Here is a 24,409-nt window from a genome sequence, read left to right as displayed (position 1 = left end):
TCACAACAGTATATAAAATAACATGTTTGAACATTTAGAAAGTCATTTTTTAATCTCATTTTAGCCTATATTACTTAATCCACTTTTACAAAGGCCACAGACACAAGACGCATTTCCTCCCTGTGAGTTCTGACAAATCAAGTTAGATAATAATTAAATCAACTCACTTAGTGCTATGATTCTCAAACTTAGCATGCATCAGAATTACTTGTAAGGCCTGTTCAAGGATTGCTAGCCCCACTCCCAGTGATTCTGATTTCAAAGGTTATATCTCTAGTAAGTTACCAGGTGATGCAAACAGATGCTGCAGGCCCAAGGACTACACTTGGAGCACTACTGAATTATGTTCAGTTAGTACCTACCAGTGATGTGCATTATCAAGGATCAATCCATCATTACTTAGAAGCAAAGGCAATAGGGACGGTCAAAATTTTGTGTTTTGTTGCTCTCAAAACACAGCTGCTTTATTTAAGTGGCTTTGTGTTTTGTTTATCATACTAACAATGGGGGAGAAAGGTACTGTAGTAAGAATTTACAGGAAAAATTGGATAAAGGTGATGACAGAAAAAACTCTTGAGCAAAATCCAGATGTAATACTGAAGCTGTTCAGTGACATTTAGATTTGTATAGCTATGCCTTAATATTTTTTTAATCTTTGTGATTTAAATTCTTGTAGAAAAATAATTCACTGTAAGCATAAAAACCCCTTTTTCCATTGAATCAATTGTTTTTCAAATACAAACTTTCTTAAGAATGAAAATACCAGTGCATAGCAGAAAGGGCTGCATTATATTTTGCCTTCAACTACAGTATTTATATTGGTCCATAGTTCATTAATTTGATGCATTCTTTTTTTACAATTACAGTTTATATTCAATGTTATTTTTATTAGTTTTGGGGAAATTTGATGTGTTCTTAACAGTGCTGAACATGGTTAAAATTCTCCTACTTAGATAATATGAATTGAATAAGGAAAGGAAAATGTGTCTACTTTGATAATGCCGGATGTTTGTAGAAACCCCAAAATTCTAATGTTAAATTCATCACCAGCCCATTAAAAACAAACAAACAACAAAACCCCAGTCTGATTGAACTTTGGATGCTAACTTGCACATGTAATTGACAGTAATTCCTTACCTACTGTTGGAGTATTGGCAGCACTTAATGAAGCAGATGATGAGATAGAGGAAGAACTTTCTGCCCGAGCTAATGGAGCAGCAGGAGGTGGGCTGGTGTTGGAACTTACAGGTGGGCTGAATGGCCTGGGCTTAAAAACAAAAATTTATTTATCAAAACAGTGAAACAATTCCTCCTTTATCAGAAAGAGATTATTAGGTATTAGGTAAATTTCACTTTAATACACTAAAACAAATTTACTTATGTGAGTTTCTTATACCTCAAAGTTAGAGATGCCACAGGTCGAATAATTTTTGAGAAAATATAAAAAGTTTATTTTAAGACAGTGCTGTCAAGAAAATCTTTGTACATAAATAATTTCCTGTGTATCAAAAAGTATGCTTAAGATACGTTCTCAAAAGTTAAATAATTAATTTAAACAGTATGAAGGCTTTCCACACTTAGAGCCAAATTGCTTCCCAAAAAGGTTATTGACTTTACTGCTTAAAAATACAAGAAAATAGCCCTAGCTGATGCAGCTCAGTGGACTGAGCATGGGCCTGCGAACCAGAGGACCGTGGTTCGATTGCCAGTCAGGGCACATGCCTGGGTTGTGGGCCAGTTCCCAGCAGGGTACACACGAGAGGCAACCATACACTGATATTTCTCTCCTTCCCTTCTCCTCTAAAAATAAATAAATAAAATCTTAAAAAAAAAAAAAAAAGAAAGAAAAAAGAAAATGTTTCTTTGTATCCTCGTCAGCAATGAATGGATGGGCCTTATAAGATAGACAAAAAACATTATGACTTTTAGCCAATTTGTTAGATAAAAATAAAATAGCCATTTTCCCTTTTATCAGTTGTATGTATTAGCTTTGTCTGATTTAGTTTTGGGAGAACATAGCATTACCTGAACTTTTACTAACCCTTTATTTGCTACAAATATTTTCTCCCTGAATACTGCTTGCTTTTTTACTTCTGGTGTTTACAAATTTCCATATTTTCCTATTTAACACATTTAGGTATATTTGGCTTACTTAAAAATAACCTTTTCCTGTTTATAAAAGAAATAAATAAATACAGTATTAACTCAGTGCCTACTATGTATCAGGCCATGGGTTAGGTACTAGATCCAAAGCAGTGAATGAGACATTATTCCTGTCCTCAGTTGAGGGACTTAAAAAACAAAAGGCAAAAACAAAACTCTATAAACATTCGCATGCTAAAATGAGTCAACTCTTGACTGCATAAATACAAATTTACAGATGTAAACTTATTAAAATTAGAAAGTAATGCCCAAAGTGTTTTACAATTGGTAACCCCCCAACCCCACTTAACTATTTTTAAACTTAGTTCCAGAAAATGGCTTTTTGATGACTCATTATCATAAGAAATAAGTTGAGAAACTATAGCAAAGTGTAAAAATGCAGTTATGTATGTATACAGACTGATTGGGGTAGTGCAAGATATGAAGCCAAATAAATAGTAAATTCAACAGTTGATTTGAAACTAACAAGTTTGGAAAAAAGTCTTGAAATCAACTACTGTAGGGGACATTTATCCTGTGACAACATGGCCTCATGACCAATGTAATGTGGCTGCATTTTTACAACCTACAATTTAGAATGTGCCTCTTACAATTTTTTAGGGAAAGGCAACAATAGCTTTTTTCTCAAGTGGTTTCCTCTTGTTTTAGAACATCACTATCTAAAGACTTCTGCCAAGATGGAGTGTAGGTAGAAGGACTGTACCTTATCGCACAACCAAGTTTAAAAACAACAAAGTTTGAGCAACAAAAACGCAGCCAAACCACAGAAAACTGAACTACACGGAAGTCTGACAACAACGAACCCTTCAGCCAAACTGGTAAGAGGGGCAGAGTGGGGTTGGGCAGGAAAGATCCACCAGACCAACCCAGGCGTGCGACCCAGGTGCGCCAGCAGCCGTGGGCAGATCCCAGGTGTGGAGAAGTGGACAGACCCACTGAGGGCTGATCGAGGTCACACATTCGTGCACAGATAAACCAGTGAAGGAGCGAGCAGTGAGACGGACCGCGCAGGTCACAGAGGCATGAAGCAGCAGAGGGGGCCACCATTGCTCCCTCTTTGACCCCACCCCCACATACAGCGTCACAAACCAGGGACCTCGGTAGCCCTACCCTGGTGAACATCTAAGGTGCCTCTCCTCATACATAACAGGCATGAACAGATCAAAACATGGCTCAAGAACAACTCAGAGCCCCAGAGCCAATAAATCTAAGTGATGAAATAGCCAAACTTTCAGACGCACAGTTCAAAACACTGATGATCAGGATGCTCACAGAACTAGTTGATTTTAGTCACAAATTAGAGGAACATATGAAGGCTAAACTAATTGAAATGAAGGGAAATGCACAGGAAACCAATAGTAATGGAAAGGAAACTAGGACTCAAATCAAGGCAGCAGACCAGAAGGAAGGAAAAAATGACCAAACAGAAAAATATGAAGAAACAAGAATTCAAAAAAAATGAGAGGTTTAGGCACCTCCAGGACATCTTTAAATGCTCCAACATCCAAATTATAGGGGTACCAGAAGGGAACGAGGAACAGTCACAAGTGGAAACCTTATTTGAACAAATAATAAAAGAGAACTTCCCCATTCTGGCAAAGGAAATAGACTTCCAGGAAATCCAGGAAGCTCAGAGAGTCCCAAAGAAGTTGGACCCAAGAAGGAACGCACCAAGGCACATCATCATTACATTAGCCAAGATTAAAATGAAGGAGAGAATCCTAGAAGCAGCAAGAGATAAAGGGATAGTCACCTACAAAAGAGTTCCCATCAGACTGTCAGCAGATTTCTCAAAAGAGACCTTACAGGCAAGAAGGGGCTGGAAAGAGGTATTCCAAGTCATGAAATCTAAAGACCTACAACCAAGATTGCTCTATCCAGCAAAACTTTCATTTAGAATGGAAGGACAGATAAAGTGCTTCTCAGATAAGGTCAAATTCAGTGAGTTCATCACCACCAAGCCCTTATCATATGAAATGTTAAAGGGACTTACCCAAGAAAAAGAAGTTAAAAAAACATGAACAGTGAAAGGACAGCAAACTCACAGTTATTAACAACCACACCTAAAACAAAAGCAAACTAAGAGGACAGCTAGATCAGGAGTGAACCATAGAAATGAAGATCACATGGAGGGTTAGCAACAGGGGAGTGAGAGAAGGAGAAGGTACAGAAAATAAGTAGCATAGACAGTAGATAGAAGATAGATGGGGGGAGGGTAAGAATAGTAGGGGAAATATAGAATCTAAAGAACTTGAGACACGTTCATGAACTAAAGGGGGGAATGATGGGGGAGGGGTGTGAAGGGTGGAGGAGAATGGGGGGAATAGAACAAATGTAATGGCATAATCAATAAAAGAAAAAATATATTGAAAACAAAAAGACTGAGTAGAAAATTCCAAGCTTATAACTGTAAAGAGACATACAGAAAGATATCACCTGCATCTTAAATTAAAACAGTTATAATTAAAAAGAAGAAACATCTGAGTACATACTATTTCATTAATCCCACTGAGCTTGCCTGAAGTAAGCTTTGGTCTGGAAGCAGGCCGTGGAGGTGGGACAATGGCGCCTACAGAAAGAGGAGTTGTGGGCCTGGCTGGTGGAGGAAAATTGGAAGAAAATCATTAGTAAGTAGCAATCTACACATAAAGACATTCTATTATAGAGGAACTGTTAGGATTCAAATCTTATTTTTCAGGAGTTTCTTAAAAATGTAATTATAGATATTTGGTGAAATACTAGGAACCTATCAAACTTTTCTTGAAGCTACCAATAATAGTCCTGGAAAAAAATCATTAAATTTTCAATAAAACAGACACAGATACATTGTCTCCCTGTTTCATTTATTTATACATATAAAAATTAAATCTGATAAGTTAGCTTGTATAGACAATTTAACGCCTAAGGTCTTTAGTTTACTGCCCATACACCTACTTTATAGACAGATATGTGAGACTGAGCCTTCAAAACACCACCTTCAAAACAGGAACATGAACTCTAAATAAAACTTACCTTAATTAAAACTGTAATTTGACTTTTTTGAACCACATTGTAACATTTTTTGTGATAAAAGAATTAAAATCATCTTTACTAAAGGAATTTCCCTTGCACTAACTCATTTTTGCTAAGTGTTGAAAATAGTATATTAACTTTCCTTAAATCCTATATAAATTTAATGTTCACTGTTGTTCAACACCAGTTGCAAATTTTGCAATTTAATAAATCAGAAATACTAATGCTCAGTATCCCTAATCAAAAATAATTCTCATGGAATCTTACAATAGGACTTCTGGCCAAGATGGAAGCATAGGTGGAAACACTGCCTCCTCGCACAACCAAATTTAAGGACAACAAAGATTTAGAAACAAAAACACAACCAGAACAGACAGAAAATCGAATTGTACAGAAGTCCAACAGCAATGAACCATTAACCCGACCGGTAAGAGGGGTGGAGTCAGCTGCCTGCAGAGAGGGGTCACAGCAGGAAAAAGTGGTGGTTGGCAGACACAGGCATTGGGAGAAAATGAGCAAACCCAGTGAGGCATGCAGAGCGGCTGGCTGATCATGGTCACACATTCGAGGGCAGATAAACCAGGCGAAAATGGGGAATAAGACAGTGGAACCCAGGGCCCCAGTGACCGGAAATAAACTAAAGGCACCAACTGAAAAAAACTTGCGGGGGTGAAGGTGCTGGAAAAGGCTCCCGGCCTCACAGGAGAGTTCGTTGGAGAGACCCACAGGGTTCTAGAATGTACACAAGCCCACCCACCCAAGAACTAGCACTAGAAGAGCCCAATTTGCTTGTGGGAAGTGGTGGAGGAGACTGAAATCCAAGAGAGAGTAGAACAAGTGCCACTGCCCCCTCTCTGATCCTGCCCCCATACACAGCATCAGGACCCAGCTACTGGGTTGCCCCACCCTGGTGAACACCTAAGGCTCCACCCTTCACTACATAACAGGCACGACCGGACCAAAAAATTATGGCTCAAATGGAAGAACAGAGCCAATACTTTTAAGCGACCAAGAGATAGCTGACCTATCAGATGCACAGTTCAAACCACTGGTGATCAGGATGCTCACTGAACTGGTTGATTTTGGTCACAAATTAGATGAAAAAATTCAGGCTACACTAAATGAAATAAAGGAAAATGCACAGGGAACCAATACTGATGGAAAGAAAATGGGACTCAAATCAATGGAGCGGACCAGAAGGAAGAAAGAAACAACCAAACAGAAAAGAACGAAGAAACAAGAATTAAAGAAAAAAAAAAAGAGGAGAGGCTTAGGAACCTCCAGGACATCTTTAAATGTTCCAACATCCAAATTATCGAAGTACCAGAGGAGGAAAAGCAACAAGTGGAAAACTTACTTGAACAAATAATGAAGGAGAACTTCCCCAACCTGGCAAAGGCAATAGACTTCCATGAAGTCCAGGAAGTTCAGAGTCCCAAAGAAGTTGGACCCAAGGAGGAACACACCAAGGCACATCATAATTACATTAGCCAAGATTAAAATGAAGGAGAGAATCCTAGAAGCAGCAAGAGATAAGGAGACAGTCACCTACAAAGGCGTTCCCATCAGACTGTCAGCTGATTTCTCAAGAGACCTTACAGGCCAGGGGCTGCAAAGAAGTATTCCAAGTCATGAAAGGCAAGGACCTACATCTAAAATTGCTCTATCCAGCAAAGCTTTCATTTAGGATGGAAGGGCAGATAAAGTGCTTCTCAGATAAGGTCAAGTTCAAGGAGCTCGTCATCACCAAGCCCTTACTATATCAAATGTTAAAGGGACTTAAGAAAAAGAAGATAAAAAAAGATGAACAGTGAAAGGACAGCAAACTCACAGTTATTAAGAACCACACCTAAAACAAGAGCAAGCTAAGTAGACAGCTAGATCAGGAGCAGAGCCACAGAAATGGAGATCACATGAAGGGTTAGCAACAGAGGAGTGGGAGGAGGAGAAGGAGAAGGGGGGAGAAGGCACAGAGAACAAGCAGCATCGATGATAGGGAGAAAACAGACAGGAGGAGGGCAAGAGCATTGTGGGAAATGCAGAAGCTAAAGAACTTAGGACACATGGCCATGAACTAAAGTGGGGGAATGTGGGTGGGAGGGGGTGTGCAGGGTGGAGGGGAATGAAAGGGGGAATGGGACAACTCTAATGGCATAATCAGTAAAATATATTTAAAAATAATTTTCATCATCATGGAAATTAATGAGTGGAATTCAAATGTACAGCATCAGAAGTCACATAATTCAGAAACTGAAGAATATAATAAGAAAGAGAAGAAATATATTTCAGTTAAATTTTGTAAGTTTACAGATGTGTAAAGTTAAAAATATATAAGTGGGCCTAAGTATATACATGGGGAAACAAGAGGTAATAAAGCTGAGGACCCTTGGTCAGCAAGGGAGGATTGGAAGTATGAAAAAGAACATGGAGGTGGAAAGAAGCAACCTAAAGAAAAAAGGTAGTTGGCACAGGAGTGAAAGTAAATGCCATGGGGGTTTTGGAATCATTTAGAAAGCATACCATATGGAAGGAGAAAAGATGTAAGTAACTTTTAGGTTACTTGAAGAAAACAGAAGAAGGCTGTAAGAAATCCAGTTTGGTTTCTAAGGCTGCCGCCCTTGTGCAGTCGGCAGCAGTCCTTTCATGCTGTTCTTAAGCTGCACACTAGAAGAGATGTGCGCCAGCCAGAGGACCATCTCTCTTACCTGTGCTATGTGACACATTTACTTTGAAGATGTGTTCATTATCAATGCAACCAGCACTGACCAATACTCCGGCCATTTCAAACTTGTTGAGAGAGCCTAACACAACAGACATTTACTCTTTAACTTCATTATTGGTCAATCAAGTGGCCTTTCCAACTGACAGACTGACTCAAAACCAAGACTAGTAGAAGTGTTAAGTTCAAATAATCAGAAATTGCTGTTTGGGGAAAGCTAATAAAACTCTTTATAAATGAATCTATTAATTATAGATTAATCTATTAACAATAAGTATATATATTATAAATGAATCTATCTGCATATGCCAATTAGGTACTGCTTTCAGAAGACTTTGAAGGAGATTATTACAATTATTTATAACCTTAAGTATTTTAATAGTGTGGGATTTTTTGTAGTAGTGATGTTGACATTGGAGCTCACTTCCAAGAAATGTCTATTAGATGCAATATATGAGGAAATAAAAAGTGGCTTGTAAAGTATAAAAACACAGATAAGAACTGATCTACATCCGCCCTCTGACAATGTCTAGGGAGAATAGCTAGGCCTGTTTCCCACACCATTCTTTATCTAAACAACAACAAAAAAACATACTAATCAAGACTCCAGAAGCAATGATAATGATGCAGAAGAAAAATCAGCACTCGTTAGCTTCTTCTGTCATTAATTTTTAAGAGCATGAGATATTATGGCCAAGGCCACTCTGATCCTCAGAGATGCAGCTTTTGGGAGATCTCTCAACCAAAGCATCAGGAAACCCGAAGGTATTTTTGGCTTCCCAGTATGATCTCTGGAATGCTGTCTGAGCTCCTATGGAGACATGAACCTGTGACGAGTTCATCAGTAAAGGAAAGCCACTGATTTTGCAACCATGAAGCAAAAGAAAACTTATTTGTGCTCTCTGATAGAGCTATTAATTACTGTGTAACAATAATTATCTCTTTCAACATCACTAATATTCTTTGAAGGGCAAAATAATTTATGGCATTATTTTTCAGACTGTAGAGGAAGGTTAAAAATGCATTAACAGACTCGAGAGAAAGGTTAAAAATGCATACCAAAGTGAATTTTAAAACTAGCAAAAGTGTAACAAATATTTTATCATATCCTAGCTACTAAACAGCAAATGACCACTGAATGAAAAATATACCACTTTTTTTACCTGAATTGAAAGTGATATGGGTAAAACATTCTTTAGACAGGTAGCAAGAGGAAAAGAGAATGCTTTCTTGAAAATAAAGAGACTGTGCTAAAGAAAATGAGAAACAAAGGGTAGAGTTACAAACACAACTAAAGCCTCTATGACACCAATGTAAAATTTTTTATTAAAGATTTGAAAAAATAACTCATAAAAGAATATTAACAAAACTGAAAAAACATTGTTTTGGACCCTCTTCATTCTACATACAAAACACCATTCTGACATTCTTACCAAACAAAAAAGAGACTTAAGGACAACTTCAGCTTTTCCTCTACAATTGTACTTTCCTTATACTTCCTATTGGTAAGGTTATTTTTATAAAACTAATTACTAACAAATGCTCATTGAGAAAAGCTATGATGACAATTGTGAATATGTTCAACTATCTATTGACTACTTCTGCTGCTTTACAAGTATTAGATACTGACCACGTACTTTCCCTTCAAAATTACAGGTTGTTTCAGGTTAAGGTTGCCTAAAATACAATTAAAATCACTTTTAAAATATTACTTTCTAAACAGTCTAATTTTAAATACCAGTCTTCATTTTATTATTAATAGTAAAATCTTTCAACAAGGCTTATTGTTTTTGTTAATCTGCCAGAATACAAAAGATTTCAGAATTGGTAATATCTAGATTTGAATTTATGCTTCATTATTTCCTAGTCACATGATTTTAGACAAGTTCCTGACAATCTCTGAGTTTCTAAAATCCCCAAGAAAGTTGATTAAAAAAATCATTTTATTTTCTTACTTTGAACAAGCAGCAGTTTTTATTAAACATGTGTTTCTGATGTCTGCTTTGAGTGCTGGCAAATGAGAATTTATATTTTGAGGATAAGAGAAACTTAACATACTCTTGCCAAAACAATTTAAAAGTATTCATCAACTCCTTTTAGTGACTGTTTGGGAAGTGCTAAAACCTTTCTGGAAAGCAGTCTGGCAATAAGCATCAATGAATGTATCTTCTGACCCTTAAATCTTATACTGATGAATTATTAGAAGGATATTATGAGCCCTGGCTGGTGTGGCTCAGTGGACTGAGTGCCAACATGCAAACCAATGGGCTACCAGTTTGATTCCCAGTCGGGGCACATGCCTGGATTCATATGCCAAGTCCCCAGTTGAGGGTGTGTGGAAGGCTACCACACATTGATGTTTCTCTCCCTCTCTTCCCCTCTCTCCAAAAATAAATAAATAAATCTTTACAAAAAAGGATAAGACATGTGCAAAATTTGTTATATTCATGAATGTTCATAATATTAGAAAATGAGATGTAACATAAATGTCCAGCAAAAAAGCACTGGTTACATTAATGCACATCTATACAACTGAATTTTATCTATACACATCAAGGTTATTTAGGCATCGATACGGCTTAGAAATAAATATATAAATGCTTAGAAATAAATTTATTTTAAAAAAACCACCCTGCTGATGTCTGATAAGCCATAAGGTATTTAAACTAAGTTAATAAAACCAGCTGTGTAAAATTACTGTTATTTGGCAGTATGATCAGAAGACAAGTTTAATAAAATTTTGATTATTAAGTACAACAATAAGCAATGAGTAAATCAACTAGAAAAAGTAACTACTAAATTTCTCAGTTTAAACTATATATGCAAATATACATATATTTACCTGATGATGATGATGAAGCCAGTGAAGCTGAAGATGATGAATCAAGAGATGGTCCAAACAGAGGGTCCCATGCAAGTAAATCACTGGTTCCTTTCCTTCCATAGTGTTTTAAAAATAAGGGTTTTAATAAAGGAACATTTTATTAGTATAAAATCTAGTCACTTATTATTTCACAGAATTATAATAGCTCAACATATATGATTAAAAAGTTTAATGTTTAAAAAAAGTTTGATGTTTTGTGAATGGAATACATGAAGAAACTTGACAAATTTAATAAACCAGTATTTTTTAACCACTTTAAGTAGAAATCTACAATAGCATTGTATGAAGGTGGCAGGAGAGAGAGGACAGAAGAGAAATCCCCACTTATCACACCTTGTCATTCTTAACAATCCTAGGGGCTGTCAGAATAGAAATAATGATTTCAGCTTTATTCATTTTCAAATGAAAATAAGCAGAGTCTCTACATGAGCTGCCTAAGAACACACAGCTACTTAATTCTACATTTCAGGTGTTAAGTATTGTGAAATCAGATAGAAAATTTATAAAGTAATTCTTATTTTCAAAGAAAGAGTGTAAAGGGTTTTTTAAAAGTACTTCTCATGTACACAAGTAAGCCCAGCAAGTTAATATAAACTTCACAGATCTGCTTACTGCAGCAGATGCTGTAATTATCTCAGCGAGCTCCCTGGTTAATTCACTGCCTGAGCCAATAAGGCAGTCTGGTGAAATATCTGGGTCAGACATGCCTTTTAAAGAGATATAACAAAGACTATGGACAAAATCATCAAGGGGATCAACATTCTAGTTTCAAAAAAACTCACCATAATGCATACCAATGATTTTCTTCCACGGACCTCTTAAAATCCACTGTACTAGTTACTCTCTGGATTCAACTTCTGGCTCTTTACATTTATATGAATATAATCTCTAGATCCTGAAGCACCTCTTTTTAAAATTATTTTTCCTAGCTTTACTGATGTATACTTGACAAATTAAAATTAAGGTGTAAAAACAGAAATAAAATCCCTATTAAAACAATATTTTAAAGCAGTGGTCCTAACCTTTTTAGCACCAGGGACTGGCTTTATGGAAGACAATTTTTCCACTGACTCAGGACGGGGACAGCAGCTGGGGGGGTCACAAAATGGGGTGGAGCTCAGGCAGTAATTCCAGCAAAACTTCACTGGCTAGCCCACTGCTCACTTCCTGCTGTGTGGCCTCATTCCTAACAGACCACAGACCAGTACTGGTTCATGACCAGGGGGTTGGGGATCCCTGTTTTAAAGTATCAAACTGCCATTATTTTCTTTAAGTATTTTTTCAAAATCTTAGAAAACAGACACATTAGGTAATAAAAATGTTACAATGATCCACAGGCAATACAGCTATTATCTCAACATGCATCTACAAGGACACACAACATTTTGCATGATAAAACATAGCCAGAATTACAATTGCACAAATGATTCCTAGTTTTAAAACATTCTACAACTTACCTTTAGAAATGGTAAGTCAATTGAATACCACCACTATATTCAATTCATGCCTAGCTTGAAAACTATCAAATAATTTTAAACTACCCATTAATTAACTATTCATTAATTAAGCCTACTTTTACTTATGCAAGAACATTAAAAGAAAGTATTCTTGATAGATACAGAATGAAAAAGGACCCATGCAATATTGGCTTAAAATGTTTTTTCTTTTAACAGATGGGCTGCTTTCTAGCCCTCTCCAACTTGAGTCAGTTCCTCATTTTGAAGCTCAAGAAGTATACAGTCTATTTTATAAGGTCACAGCCAAAATTGAAGGGAAAAAGTGAGAAAATTTCCATGAGAATAACCAGTTGAAATACAGACATGTATAAACTTGGAATACTATCATTTATCTAGAAGCAGTGAGGCCATCAAGGCCAAATACAATTGAATGAAATTAAAAAAATTTGTTATAAAAAAGAAAAAAGAAATATTATCAAATAAGCAATGAAAAACTCCACAGGACACCTGACAGCTTAAGAAACAGGATAATTCACAACATCCTACTGGAACTGAAACTGCAGAGATAATAAAACTCTAGAAAACAGGACAAAGGATACTTCAAATTTAAAGGTAGTGGGGAGGAAGAATAAAAAGGTGGAGGAAATAAGGAATTTTAGGGCAAACCATTCTGTATAAAACTATAATGGTGGACATATCACTATTCATTTGTCAAAACTCACATGATGTTTAACACCTAGAGTAAATCCTAGTGTAAACCATGGACCTGGGCAATAATGATGTGTCCATTAGGTTTATTGATTACAACAAATGCGCTACTACAGTGGGGGAGGCTGAGCGTATGCAGGGACAGAGTATACACAGTATACACAAAAACTCTGTACCTTCCACTCAATTTTGCAGTGAACCTAAAATTGCTCTAAAAAAATTAAGTAGTTGTTAAAAAAATTTAAACATGGGACTTACTCATTAGATGCAGCAGATGGTTTCGATTTTGTTAACTCTTCACCTAATTAAAAATTACCTCATTACTATAAGCAATTTAAAAATTCTGGAATTAGTAACAAATACAATTTAAACAAATGTGAAAATAAGAAAAATAAACTTTTAACAAGTTTTCTATTGTGAAGAATATTAAAATAGCTGAAATTCTGCTAAATATTTCATCTAACGTCTGTGGTGAGAAACGTTAAGTCGAATCAACTAACTTCTCATATTTATTAAAATAAAATGGCTGTTCAAAAGAGAAAAGTACGGGCTGCAACTTTAAAAATTAGGACAAATGTTTAAGTACTTATGTAAGTTATCACTCAAGACTTTTAACTGATGAATCATGAAAACGTTTTTCAAATTCTAAGATTATTAGTGATTATTATATTGACCAAAAGTAATTACCAACTCCTGAAGGATCCTACTTTAAAAAATTACAATTTGTAAAACCTATAGCAACAGTCTCTATATAATAGTCTCTTTTGCATTTGTGAGATGAATCATTTCATAAGCAACTAGTACACAAGGGAAAGGCATCAGTAATGCAAAGGTCATGCTGGTTCATAAGCAATTTTCCCTACAGCTCAATGTTTTGCATCCCCGAGCAATGGCTGATGAACACAAAATACACCAATATATGGGTAACTGCAACAAAGGAGGAATGCCGCACTGTACATGATGCCCATTCCACACCACATTCTCCCATTTGGCTCAGTTCAGCATTTTCCTCTAAGTGTTTATTGGGCTGTTGTCCTCCATCTTTTTGCATTTTGCCCTCATTTCTGTAAGTTGATGGCCCCCTTTTATCCTCATTTTCCTCATATCCTCTATCAATCTACTCACCATTTCTTCTTCAAAAGTAAAATACTGCATTTTGTTTGATATTTAGTAAATTTAATGGGTCTTATTTATTTTTAATATATTTTGATTATGCTATTACAGTTGTCCCATTTCCCTTTTACTCCTTTGCACTGCACCTCTCCCTCACCAGCATTCTCCCCGCCTTAGTTCATAGCCAAGGGTTGTACATATAGGTTCTTTAGCTTTTACAATTCCTATACTATTCTTAACCTCCCCCTGTCTATCTCTACTTACCATTTCTGCTACTTATTCTCGGTAGCATTTCCCCCCATTCCTGCTCCCCGCTGATAACCCTCTATGTGATTTCTATTTCTGTGAATCTGTTCTTGTTCTAGTTGTTAGCTTAGTTTGTTTTTGTTTTTTTTAGCTTAGTTTTTTGAGTTTTTTTTTTAGGTCTGGTTGTTAATAGCTGTGAGTTTGTTGTCATTTTAGTGTTCATATTTTTTATCTTCTTTTTCTTAGATAAGACCCTTCCTTTAACATTTCATATAATGAGGGCTTGGTGATGATGAACTCCTTGAATCTGACCTTATCTGAGAAGCACTTCGTCTGCCCTTCCATTCTAATAGCTTTGCTGGATGAGCCACCTTGGATGGAGATCCTTGCCTTTCATGACTTAGAACACTTCTTTCCAACCCCTTCTTGCCTGCAAGGCTTCTTTTCAGAAATCAGCTGACAGTCTGATGGGAACTCCTTCATAAGTAACTCCCTCCTTTTCTCTTGCTGCTTTTAAGATTCTGTCCTTATGATGTGTTTTGGTGTGTTCCTCCTTAGGTCCAACTTCTTTGGGACTCTCCAAGCTTCTTACACTTCCTGCAAGTCTACTTTCTTTGCCAGATTGGGCAAGTTCTCCTTCGTTATTTGTTCAAACAAGTTTTCAATTTCTTAGTTTTCTTCTTCTCTTTTTGGCACCCCTATGATTTGGATGTTGGAAATGTTTCAAGATGTCCTGGAGGTTCCTAAGCCTCTCCTCATTTTTCTGAATTCTTGTTCCTTCATGCTGTTCTAGTTAAATTTTTCTTTCTTCCTTCTGCTCCAAACTGTTGATCTGAGACCTGGTTTCCTTCCTGTCACTGTTGGTTCGCTGTAGATTTTTCTTTATTCACATAATACGACCTCATTGCTGCCTGGTCTTTTCCATGCTGTTGAAGTACCCAGTGAGTTCCTGGAGCATCCTGATAACCAGTGTTTTGAATTGTGTATCTGTTAGGTTGGCTATCTCTTTGCTGCTTCGTTGTATTTTTTCCGGAGCTTTGAACTATTCATTTGGGCCATGTTTTTGCTGTCTTGGTGTACCTGTTATGTAGTAAGGAGAGGAGCCTTAAGTGTTCACCAGGCGGGGCAACCCACTTTGCTGCATGTTGACACTATATGTGGGGGAGGGGTCCAAGAGGGAACAGTGCTGCTTCCTCCACTCTCTGCTGGCTTTCAGTCACTTCCTCTGCTACCCACAATCAAATTGGGCCCTTCTGGTGCTGACTCCCAGGTGGGTGGGTTTGTGTATGGTCTAGGACCCTTAACTGCTGTTTTTTCTCCAATGAACTCTCCTGTGAGGCTGGGAGTTTCTCCCGTTGCAGTCTGAACCCCCACAGGTATTTTTGGTCAGAGGTTTAGGGCTTTATTTCCTCGCACTGGAACCCTGGTTTACACGGTCTCTCTTGCTCCCCAGTTGTTCCTCCTGGTTTACCTGCACACCAATGTGGGGCTGCCCAGTCTGCAAGCTACCGCCTCACCTGGTCCACCAGCCACCACCCTGCCTCAAGTCCTCTCCCCCTGGCTGCCCAACTCCGCCCCTCCTACCGGTCTGGATGAATGTTTCTTCTTTAATCCTTGGTTGTTGGACTTCTGTACACTTTGATTTTGTCAGTTCTGGTCGTTTTTTGTTTTTAAATTTGTTGTTGTCCTTGTTTTGGTTGTGCGAGACAGTGTATCTACCTACACCTCCATCTTGGCTGGAAGTCCAGAAGCTACTCTTTGTTTTTGCTGATTTCTAAAAGATGTAGTATTCAGATATTAAAGTTTAAGGCAGGGGTATCAAACTCATTTTCACCAGGGGCCACATCAGTGTTGAGGTTGCCTTCAAAGGGCCAAATGTTATTTCAACTTCTTAACAGTTAAGGAGTAGTTATATTTACATAGTCCTAGAATTATTTCGGCCCGCTGAAGACAACCACGAGGCTGATGTGGCCCCTGGTAAAAATGAGTTCAACACTCCTGGTTTAAGGCATGTCTCAAAGCTAAAAGAGGTGATATAATTTGTCTTCTATTATAAAATAAGTATCCTTTTAGTCTGTTGTTGTTAAGGCTCATGATGAGAAAATCCTATTTCTATAATTACATATGTAAGGCCAAAAGCTTAGCAAATTGCCTGATAAATTTTAATAGTAATAAAGTAACCAATTTAAATGTCAAACTTACTAGATGAATTCTGATTCATCTGCACCTAAAACAGAAATACAAGAATTAAGTAGCATTAAATAAATAACTGAATCTGGTAATGAAATATTTCATAAACTGTTAATACTAGGAACCTAAATTTTAAATTACATTTAGTAAATCTGCTCAATTGTGAACTGCAGTTACATAAAGATATACAGAAAAAACTTTTAGTAGTTTTTATACTTAAAAAAAATACATGTACTTTTAATATTCAGTGAAATGTTTTTAAATATTAAACTATTAAATATCTAAAATGACTTACAATGATTTGCTAATTTATAATATTTAATGCAAATATTTTGAAAATCAATGTTCAAACATTACAATTTTTTAAGGTCAATAGATAAAAATACAAAATGTTGCACTTACTGGGCTGTGTCTCTAGCAGTACATGGAAAAAGAAAAGAAATAGTGATTTTTTAGATTTTAAAATATCGTATTTCCCACTTTTCTCTCACATAAATAGATAAAATATCATACTTTTCAGTTCTAGTAATGTGTCTACTCCCTTTTGAGTCACACCTACCATCTACACACTGTACTAAGACACACTGCTGGGGGAGATCACTGAAGCCAGATAAGCAACTGGACAATAAAATACATTCATGACGTCCTCTTTACAAACCCAGTATTAACGATGAATAATTTCATGGTAACTATTTTGTTCTGAGACTGAAATAAATACATGTTGTTTTTTAAAATAAATATAAAAGAAGAGCACGAAAGAAAAATTTACATCCATCAGAGATTAATCATGCAGAGATTATTGCTTAACATTTTGATGTATATACCTCTAGGTTTTTAAAATTTACATATATATTTTAAATTAGTAATGCTCTTAGACAATAAGTATTTTTAATAGTTTCACAACTTTCTACTTCATATATTTATATACCATAATTTAACCTCACAATTTAATCTTAATGTTAACTAGTAATGGTAGAATAAAACCTCACTTCAGATATCTGCCTTTTTGGTGGAAAAAAATTCTAAAATAAAATTTTAAAACTGAATGAGTGGGAGAAAAAAAAATTTATCCAAACACATACACAGACACTACTTAAAATATATAATCAAATGACAATATGAAATAGTGAGAACTTTTATTTTCTATTATCAAGGAGAACAGGTTTTATATCAATTGTGAACATGTACTGACATACTAAATATCATTCTAAGACATACTTTCTTCCCCCAGAGTTTAACAATTTTGAATTTAGACTGTAACATCAATGGAAAGATATAGTATGATTTTTTCACTCCCTCAAAAATATTAAGTATAATATCTCAAAAATGAGAAATCAATCACTATAACCAAGAATTCTTACCTTTCCCTGTCCTTCTATGAAAAGTATACAAAAACAAATGTTACACTGACAGACAAAAAAAATGCAAAGATATCATTTCATCTTTAAATTCATTTTTATAGAATTCCCTTCTACGTAAAGTTCATAAAACATAGACAAAAACTTAAAAATTCGATAAGGAAAAGATTAATACTGCCACTTCACAAAATTCTGCCTGAGTCATATACCACTATTTGTAGAATAGAGTAGTAGAAACAGATTTTCTTTTGCCCCTTTTGTAACACATTTTCAAAAGAAAGCAAAACTAAGCCAAACTCACAAGTTCATTTGCCTGTATAAAAATTATAAACTATATACCTCAATAAAGCTGAATTAAAAAATATAAATATTTCATTATCCAACATGCTTAACTATTGTTAAGTGATGTTTCACTTTTTTTTTTTATTCTGAAAATTAAGCAGATGCAAGTAGTCATGGTATTTTTAAAAGACTTCTGTGCCCTGGCTGGTGTAGCTCAGTGGATTGAGCACGGGCCTGCGAACAAAAAGATTGCAGTTCGATTCCCCGTCAGGGCACATGCCTGGGTTGCAGGCCAGTTCCCAGCAGGGGATGCACCAGAAGCAACCATACATTGATATTTCTCTCCTTCTCTTCCCTTCTAAAAAGATAAATTAAATTAAAAAAAAATGATGTTAAAAAAAAAAGACTTCTATGTAAGAAGTTCAAACTTGCTCATTTTCTTACTTACAGATATTGCTGGAGAGAGTGTTATATTTCCTATAGACACTTTTAATTCATCCAAGGAAGCCATTGTATGATGTGAGTTATTTGGATGCATAGGTTTGATTTCTATCCGATACTTCTTTGGTTCTTCATCTTCAGAATCAGAATCACTAGATGAGTAGAAATGGTTCTCTTTGGTATGTGAGTATCAGTTAAAAAATTTAGTTTTTAAATTGTCTTAATGCATAACCATTTTTTCACACATTTATAAAAAGTTAACAAAAACCTTCAAGAGATAAGACAGACTTTTAACAGAAATATAACTACTAACTTTTTAAAATAAAAACATGTCAAATAAAGGATATGGCATTATTTTATGATAATTAATAAAAAACCTGAAAACCTTAAAATAATAGAGTATTTTAACTGTCTACTTATATGACAACACAATCCGTAAGAATATTCAGATGATAAAAGGATATCATTCTGATTTGCTTCTGGTTTTATACTATAGCCTTCTTCATCTACATCAGGAATGTTCTATGGGAAGAAGAAGAAAAAGAAAACTTTACTGTAATGATGGTTCCAACCTACAAAAATATAATTAAACCTTAACTATTACTGATGGGCTATATCATTTATCAAATGTCAATAGGTTAACACAATCTCAACACTGTGGGGAAATTATATCTTTTAGTTACTTAGCTTCAAATCACATTCCATTTTTCCGAAGTTTGTAATAGAAAAGCATTTCAAAATAAAACAGAAGGAACATTGAAAGGTACAGAATAGGTGTTCATGTGAAATGCCAGCAGTTCTGTAGACAATCAAATTTTTACAGTTTAAAAAAAAAAAGCATGAGACTTCTGTTCAAGATGGAGGCATATGCAGACATACTTTGCTTCCTTGCACAACCACAAAAAGGATCACAAATAACCTCAAAACAAAAAACACCCAAAACTACCAGAAAATCAAACTCTATAAAAGTCTGACAACCAAAGATTTAAAGAGGCCATATTCATCCAGATGGGTAGGAGGGCTGGAGAGGGAGAGCCCGGGAGAAGAGGATGCGGCGTAATAACAGCAAGGTGGCTAGTAGAACCACTAGTCCCACATTCATGTGTGGTAGATAACATTGGGAGGGATGCCTTGAGAGTAAGTGACCCCAGCCCCAGGCCAAACTACACAGTCCAGGTTTCCAGTGCCAGGAAAATAAAGCCTCATAACTTCTGGCTGTAAAAACCAGTGGGGATCAGGGTGGCAGAAGAAACTACAGGTTTCTTGGGAGAGGCCATTTAAAGGGCCTGCATGGTCCTAAAACGAATGCAAACCCACCCACTCTGGGAACCACCAATGGGGCAGCTAGAAGGGTGCCAGTCACATACAGGAAGGTGGGAGTGGTGGTGAAATGACTGGAAACGGGGTGGGAGCTGAGCAAGTCTCAGCATCATTGTTCCCTCTCCAACCCTTCCCCCACATACAGAGCCACAAAGCAGTGAAGCAGGTTGCCCTGCCCCGGCAAATACCTAAGGTTCACCCCATACAACTTAACAGGTACACTAAGATAGGAAGTCAAAGCGGCTCTACTTAATACACAGAAACAAATACAGGGAGGCTGCCAAATTGAGGAGACAAATATGGCCTAAATGAAAGAACAAAACCCCAGAAAAAGAACTAAGCAAAATGGAGGTAGCCAACCTATCAGGCGCAGAATTCAAAACACTGGTGATAAGGATGCTCAAAGAACTCACTGAATATGGCGAAAGCATAAGGGAAGAAATGAAGGCTACACTAAGAGAAATAAAGAAAAATCCACAGGAAACTAATGATGAAGAGAAGAAAGCCAGAGTTCAAATCAACTATTTGGAACATGGGGAAGAAATAAACAATCGACCAGAACAGAATGAAAAAACAAGATTTCAAAAAAATGAGGAGAGAATAGAAAGACTCTAGGACATCTCCAAAAGTGCCAATACCCAAATCATAGGGATACCAGAATAACAAGAGGAAAAGCAAGAAACTGAAAACTTACTTGAAAAAATAATGAAAGAAAGCATCCCTGATTTGGTGAAGGTAATAGACATAAAAGTCCAGGAAGCAGAGAGAGTACCAAGCAAGTTGGATCCAAAGAGGAACACACCAAGACACATCATAATTAAAAGTCCAAAGGTTAAAGATAGAGAGAATCTCAAAAGCAGCAAGAGAAAAGGAGTTTCCTAAAAAGGGAGTTCCCATAAGACTATCAGCTGATTTCTCAAAAGAAACTCTGCAGTCTAGAAGGGACTGGCAAAAAGTATTCAAAGTGATGAAAAGCAAGGAACTATAATCTAGATTACTCTATTCATCTAAGTTATCATTTAGAATGGAAGGGCAGATAAAGTGCTTCCCAGATAAGGCAAAGCTAAAGGAGTTCATCATCACCAAGCCATTGTTATATGAAATGTTAGTCCATCAAAACTATGAACATTAAAATGACAACAAACTCATAACTATCAACAACTGAATCTAAAAAAACAAAAACAAACAACTAGAACAGAATCACAGAAATGAAGATCACACAAATAATACAACCTATAAATAAATATGCAGTTCTTCCTATACAAAGATGATTTTAAAAAAAGAAATCACATGGGGTTACCAGTGGGGAGGGGGAAGGGGGACAATAGGAGAAAAGATACAGGGATTAAGAAGCATAATTGGTAGGTACAAAATAGGGAGATGTTAAGAACAGTAAAGGAAATGGAGAAGCTAAAGAACTCATATGCATGACCCATGGACATGAACTGGGGGGGGATTGCTGGAGGGAAGGTACCAGGTGGAGGGGGGCAAAGGAGGAAATATTGGGACAACTGTAATAAAATAACCAATAAAATATACTTAAAAAAAAAAGCACAAGACTTTGTGTGTCTGTAGAAAAGAGGTGATGATATCAGAAGACAGCTTAAGTAAATGGAAATAAATAAGATATATACAAAAACACAAAAAACAGCCCTGGCTGGTGTGCCTCAGAAGATTGAGCACTGGACTGTGAAGTAAAGGATTGCCAGTTCGATTCCCAGTCAGGGCAAATGCCCAGGTTGCAGGCCAGGTCCCCAGTAGGGGGTGCATGAGAGGCAACCACACACTGATGTTTCTTTCCTTTTCTTTCACCCTCCCTTCCCCCCTCTCTAAAAGAATAAATAAAATATTTTTTAAAAACACAAAAAGTAGAAATAAAAACTACCTAGAAAGTTAAAACTACACTAAAACACTACTTTTACTCCTGAGACTGGCAAAAATTCAAAAGCTTGAAAATACCCTATGTGGGCAAAGCTGTGGGGAAATGTACTCTTACACTTTGCTGGTGTAAATACAAAATACCACAGGTCCTTGAATAAGTTAGTTTTGTTATATATATAACATTGACTAGATGCCACAGGAACCTAATTCTTGTTTATATCAATTAGCTAGCTTATGGTAAAAATGGTTTAGTTATACAAAGTTTCACTTGAAGTCACAGAACCTATCAATAAGACTGAGGACTTACTGCAGTACAATCCCTCCAGAGAGAAATTTAACAATCTCTAAAAAAATATGTATGTGTTTACCTCTTCCACCCTGGAATTCCACTTCAAGGAATTTACCCCCCAAATACACCCTCAACAATTTAAAAATATGTACACAACAAAATTATTCACTGAAGATTATCAGTAACTCAAAATTATGGGAAAGTACCTAAATATCCAAGTATAGTTAAATAAACTATGATATATACAAAAAATACAGTAGTATAGAGCTATTAGAAAAGAAAAACATTTTTATGGTCTGATATGGAGCGACTTCCAAGAAATACAGTTCCCTAAGTTTGCCCTTGTAATTATGGGAGAGTATTTCTACTTTTGGAACACAGGATTTTCATTCTAATTTGCATCAGAATGAGACTATTTTGAACATTTCTTATGTTTAGATACTATTTTTGTTTCTTTTTATGAAAAGTGCCTGTTTTTAATTGTTCTTTTCCTACAGGGTGTCTGCTTACCTTTTATACTGATTTGTGTAAAAACTTTATGATAGAAGGTAATTAGCCCCTTGTCACATGTCTTGTAAACACTCTCTGCCAATTCATCTTTAGTTAGTCAAATCTTTTATGGGATATTTTTCTAATTTTATAAGTTTTTTATTTCTGCATAAATTTATTAATCATTTCTTACATGGCATAAGAATTTTTTAGAAGCCCTTTTCTAATTCCAGATACATACTGACTGAAGTTAAAAATTGGTTCATACTTGTCATTATAGAATAGTATCAAATGAGCTGAGAGCATTAGAAATGTTTTATTTAGAGGTTCTAGTTTGTTCTGCCTCATGGCAGCCGCCCCCTTCTACATGGTCACGCCAAATTAGCAATCTTAGTCTCATGTGCTGCGCCCTGCCACTTCCCAGAATGGATCCCCGCAAAGTGAGTGAGCTTCGGCAGCTTCGGGTCTTCATGAAAATGTGTAGGCAGGATCCCAGCATTCTGCATACTGAGGAAATGCGCTTCCTGAGGGAGTGGGTGGAGAGCATGGGAGGTAAAATACCACCTGCTACTCATAAAGCCAAATCAGAAGAAAATAAGGAAGAAAAAGTAGATAGTAAGAAGGTGGAGGAGGAAGACATAAAGACAGACGAACTGTCAAGTGAGGAAAGTGATCTAGAAATTGACAATGAGGGTGTGATTGAAGCAGACACTGATGCCCCTCAGGAAATGGGGGATGAAAATGTAGAGATAACCGAGGAGATGATGGATCAGGCAAATGAGAAAAAAGTGGCTGCCATTGATGCCCTAAATGATGGTGAGCTACAGAAAGCCATTGACTTGTTCACAGATGCCATCAAGCTGAATCCTCGCTTGGCCATTCTGCATGCTAAGAGACCCAGTGTCTTCATCAAATTACAGAAGCCAAATGCTGCCATCAGAGATTGTGACAGAGCTATTGAAATAAACCCTGATGCAGCTCAGCCTTATAAATGGCGAGGGAAAGCACAGAGGCTTCTGGGCCACTGGGGAGAAGCAGCCCATGATCTTGTCCTTGCATGTAAATTGGATTACGATAAAGATGCTAGTGCAATGCTGAAAGAAGTTCAACCAAGGGCCCAGAAAATTGTAGAACAACGGAGAAAGTATGAGCGGAAACCTGAAGAGTGAGAGATCAAAGAAAGAATGGAAAGGGTTAAGAAGGCTAGGGAAGAACACGAGAGAGCCCAGAGGGAAGAAGAAGCCAGATGACAATCAGGAGCTCAGTATGGCTCTTTTCCAGGTGGCTTTCCTGGGGGAATGCCTGGTAATTTCCCTGGAGGAATGCCTGGAATGGCAGGAATGCCTGGGCTCAATGAAATTCTCAGTGATCCAGAGTTTCCTGCATCCATGCAGGATCCAGAAGTTATGGTGGCCTTCCAGGATGTGGCTCAGAACCCGGCAAATATGTCAAAATATCAGAGCAACCCAAAGGTTATGAATCTAATCAGTAAATTGTCAGCCAAATTTGGAGTCAAGCGTAATACCCTTCTGACAGATAAAGCCCTTGCTGAAGGAAAAGGAACTTGGATCACTCAATGGATGTCGCAATAATACAAACCAGTGCACCTCTGACCTTCTCGTGAAGAAAGCTGGGGTGTGTTGAAGAGAATCCCTACCCCTCTGCCCCACATGCAGCTGTAACATGTGACAGTGATTTGCCATTACGGTATTCTTTCAGATAATGTTTTCCTACTGGGAATTATAAAGTTTAAACACTTTTAAATCTTAAAAATATTTAAAAACAAATTAAAAGGGTGTGTTAAACACTACACTTTTCTTTACTAATCATTTTGGTGTTTTCCTTTGAATTAATTGG

At 36.6% G+C, this 24,409-nt stretch overlaps 2 protein-coding genes across 3 annotated transcripts in view; one reads left to right on the top strand and one right to left on the bottom strand.

The window, feature by feature from the left end:
* FCHO2 (FCH and mu domain containing endocytic adaptor 2) overlaps positions 1–24,409 on the bottom strand; it is a 125,398-nt gene that overhangs the window by 20,395 nt on the left and 80,594 nt on the right. Inside the window, exons 12-20 of one of the 2 annotated variants that reach the window (XM_053657232.1) lie at positions 19,038–19,095; positions 18,581–18,756; positions 16,895–16,906; positions 16,505–16,529; positions 13,202–13,244; positions 10,737–10,831; positions 9,058–9,144; positions 4,656–4,759; positions 1,138–1,267 (exon numbers count right to left, since the gene is read on the bottom strand). In XM_053657232.1, coding sequence (XP_053513207.1) covers positions 1,138–1,267; positions 4,656–4,759; positions 9,058–9,144; positions 10,737–10,831; positions 13,202–13,244; positions 16,505–16,529; positions 16,895–16,906; positions 18,581–18,756; positions 19,038–19,095 — 730 coding nt within the window. The remainder of the gene's footprint in view (positions 1–1,137; positions 1,268–4,655; positions 4,760–9,057; positions 9,145–10,736; positions 10,832–13,201; positions 13,245–16,504; positions 16,530–16,894; positions 16,907–18,580; positions 18,757–19,037; positions 19,096–24,409) is intronic. The other variant, XM_053657231.1, reaches the window with a different exon arrangement.
* Positions 22,978–24,168, top strand: LOC119052066 (hsc70-interacting protein-like). The gene is given in 1 exon segment (XM_037149056.2): positions 22,978–24,168. A coding segment is annotated over 1 exon segment (1,167 nt). The 3' UTR covers positions 24,145–24,168.

The sequence above is a fragment of the Artibeus jamaicensis genome, unplaced genomic scaffold (genome assembly GCF_021234435.1).
Source record: "Artibeus jamaicensis isolate MK-2021 breed Jamaican fruit bat unplaced genomic scaffold, CSHL_Jam_final scaffold_369, whole genome shotgun sequence".
Lineage (NCBI taxonomy): Eukaryota > Metazoa > Chordata > Mammalia > Chiroptera > Phyllostomidae > Artibeus > Artibeus jamaicensis.
Note: the sequence above shows the minus strand (reverse complement) of the source record. Positions and strands in the feature narration are given on the sequence as shown.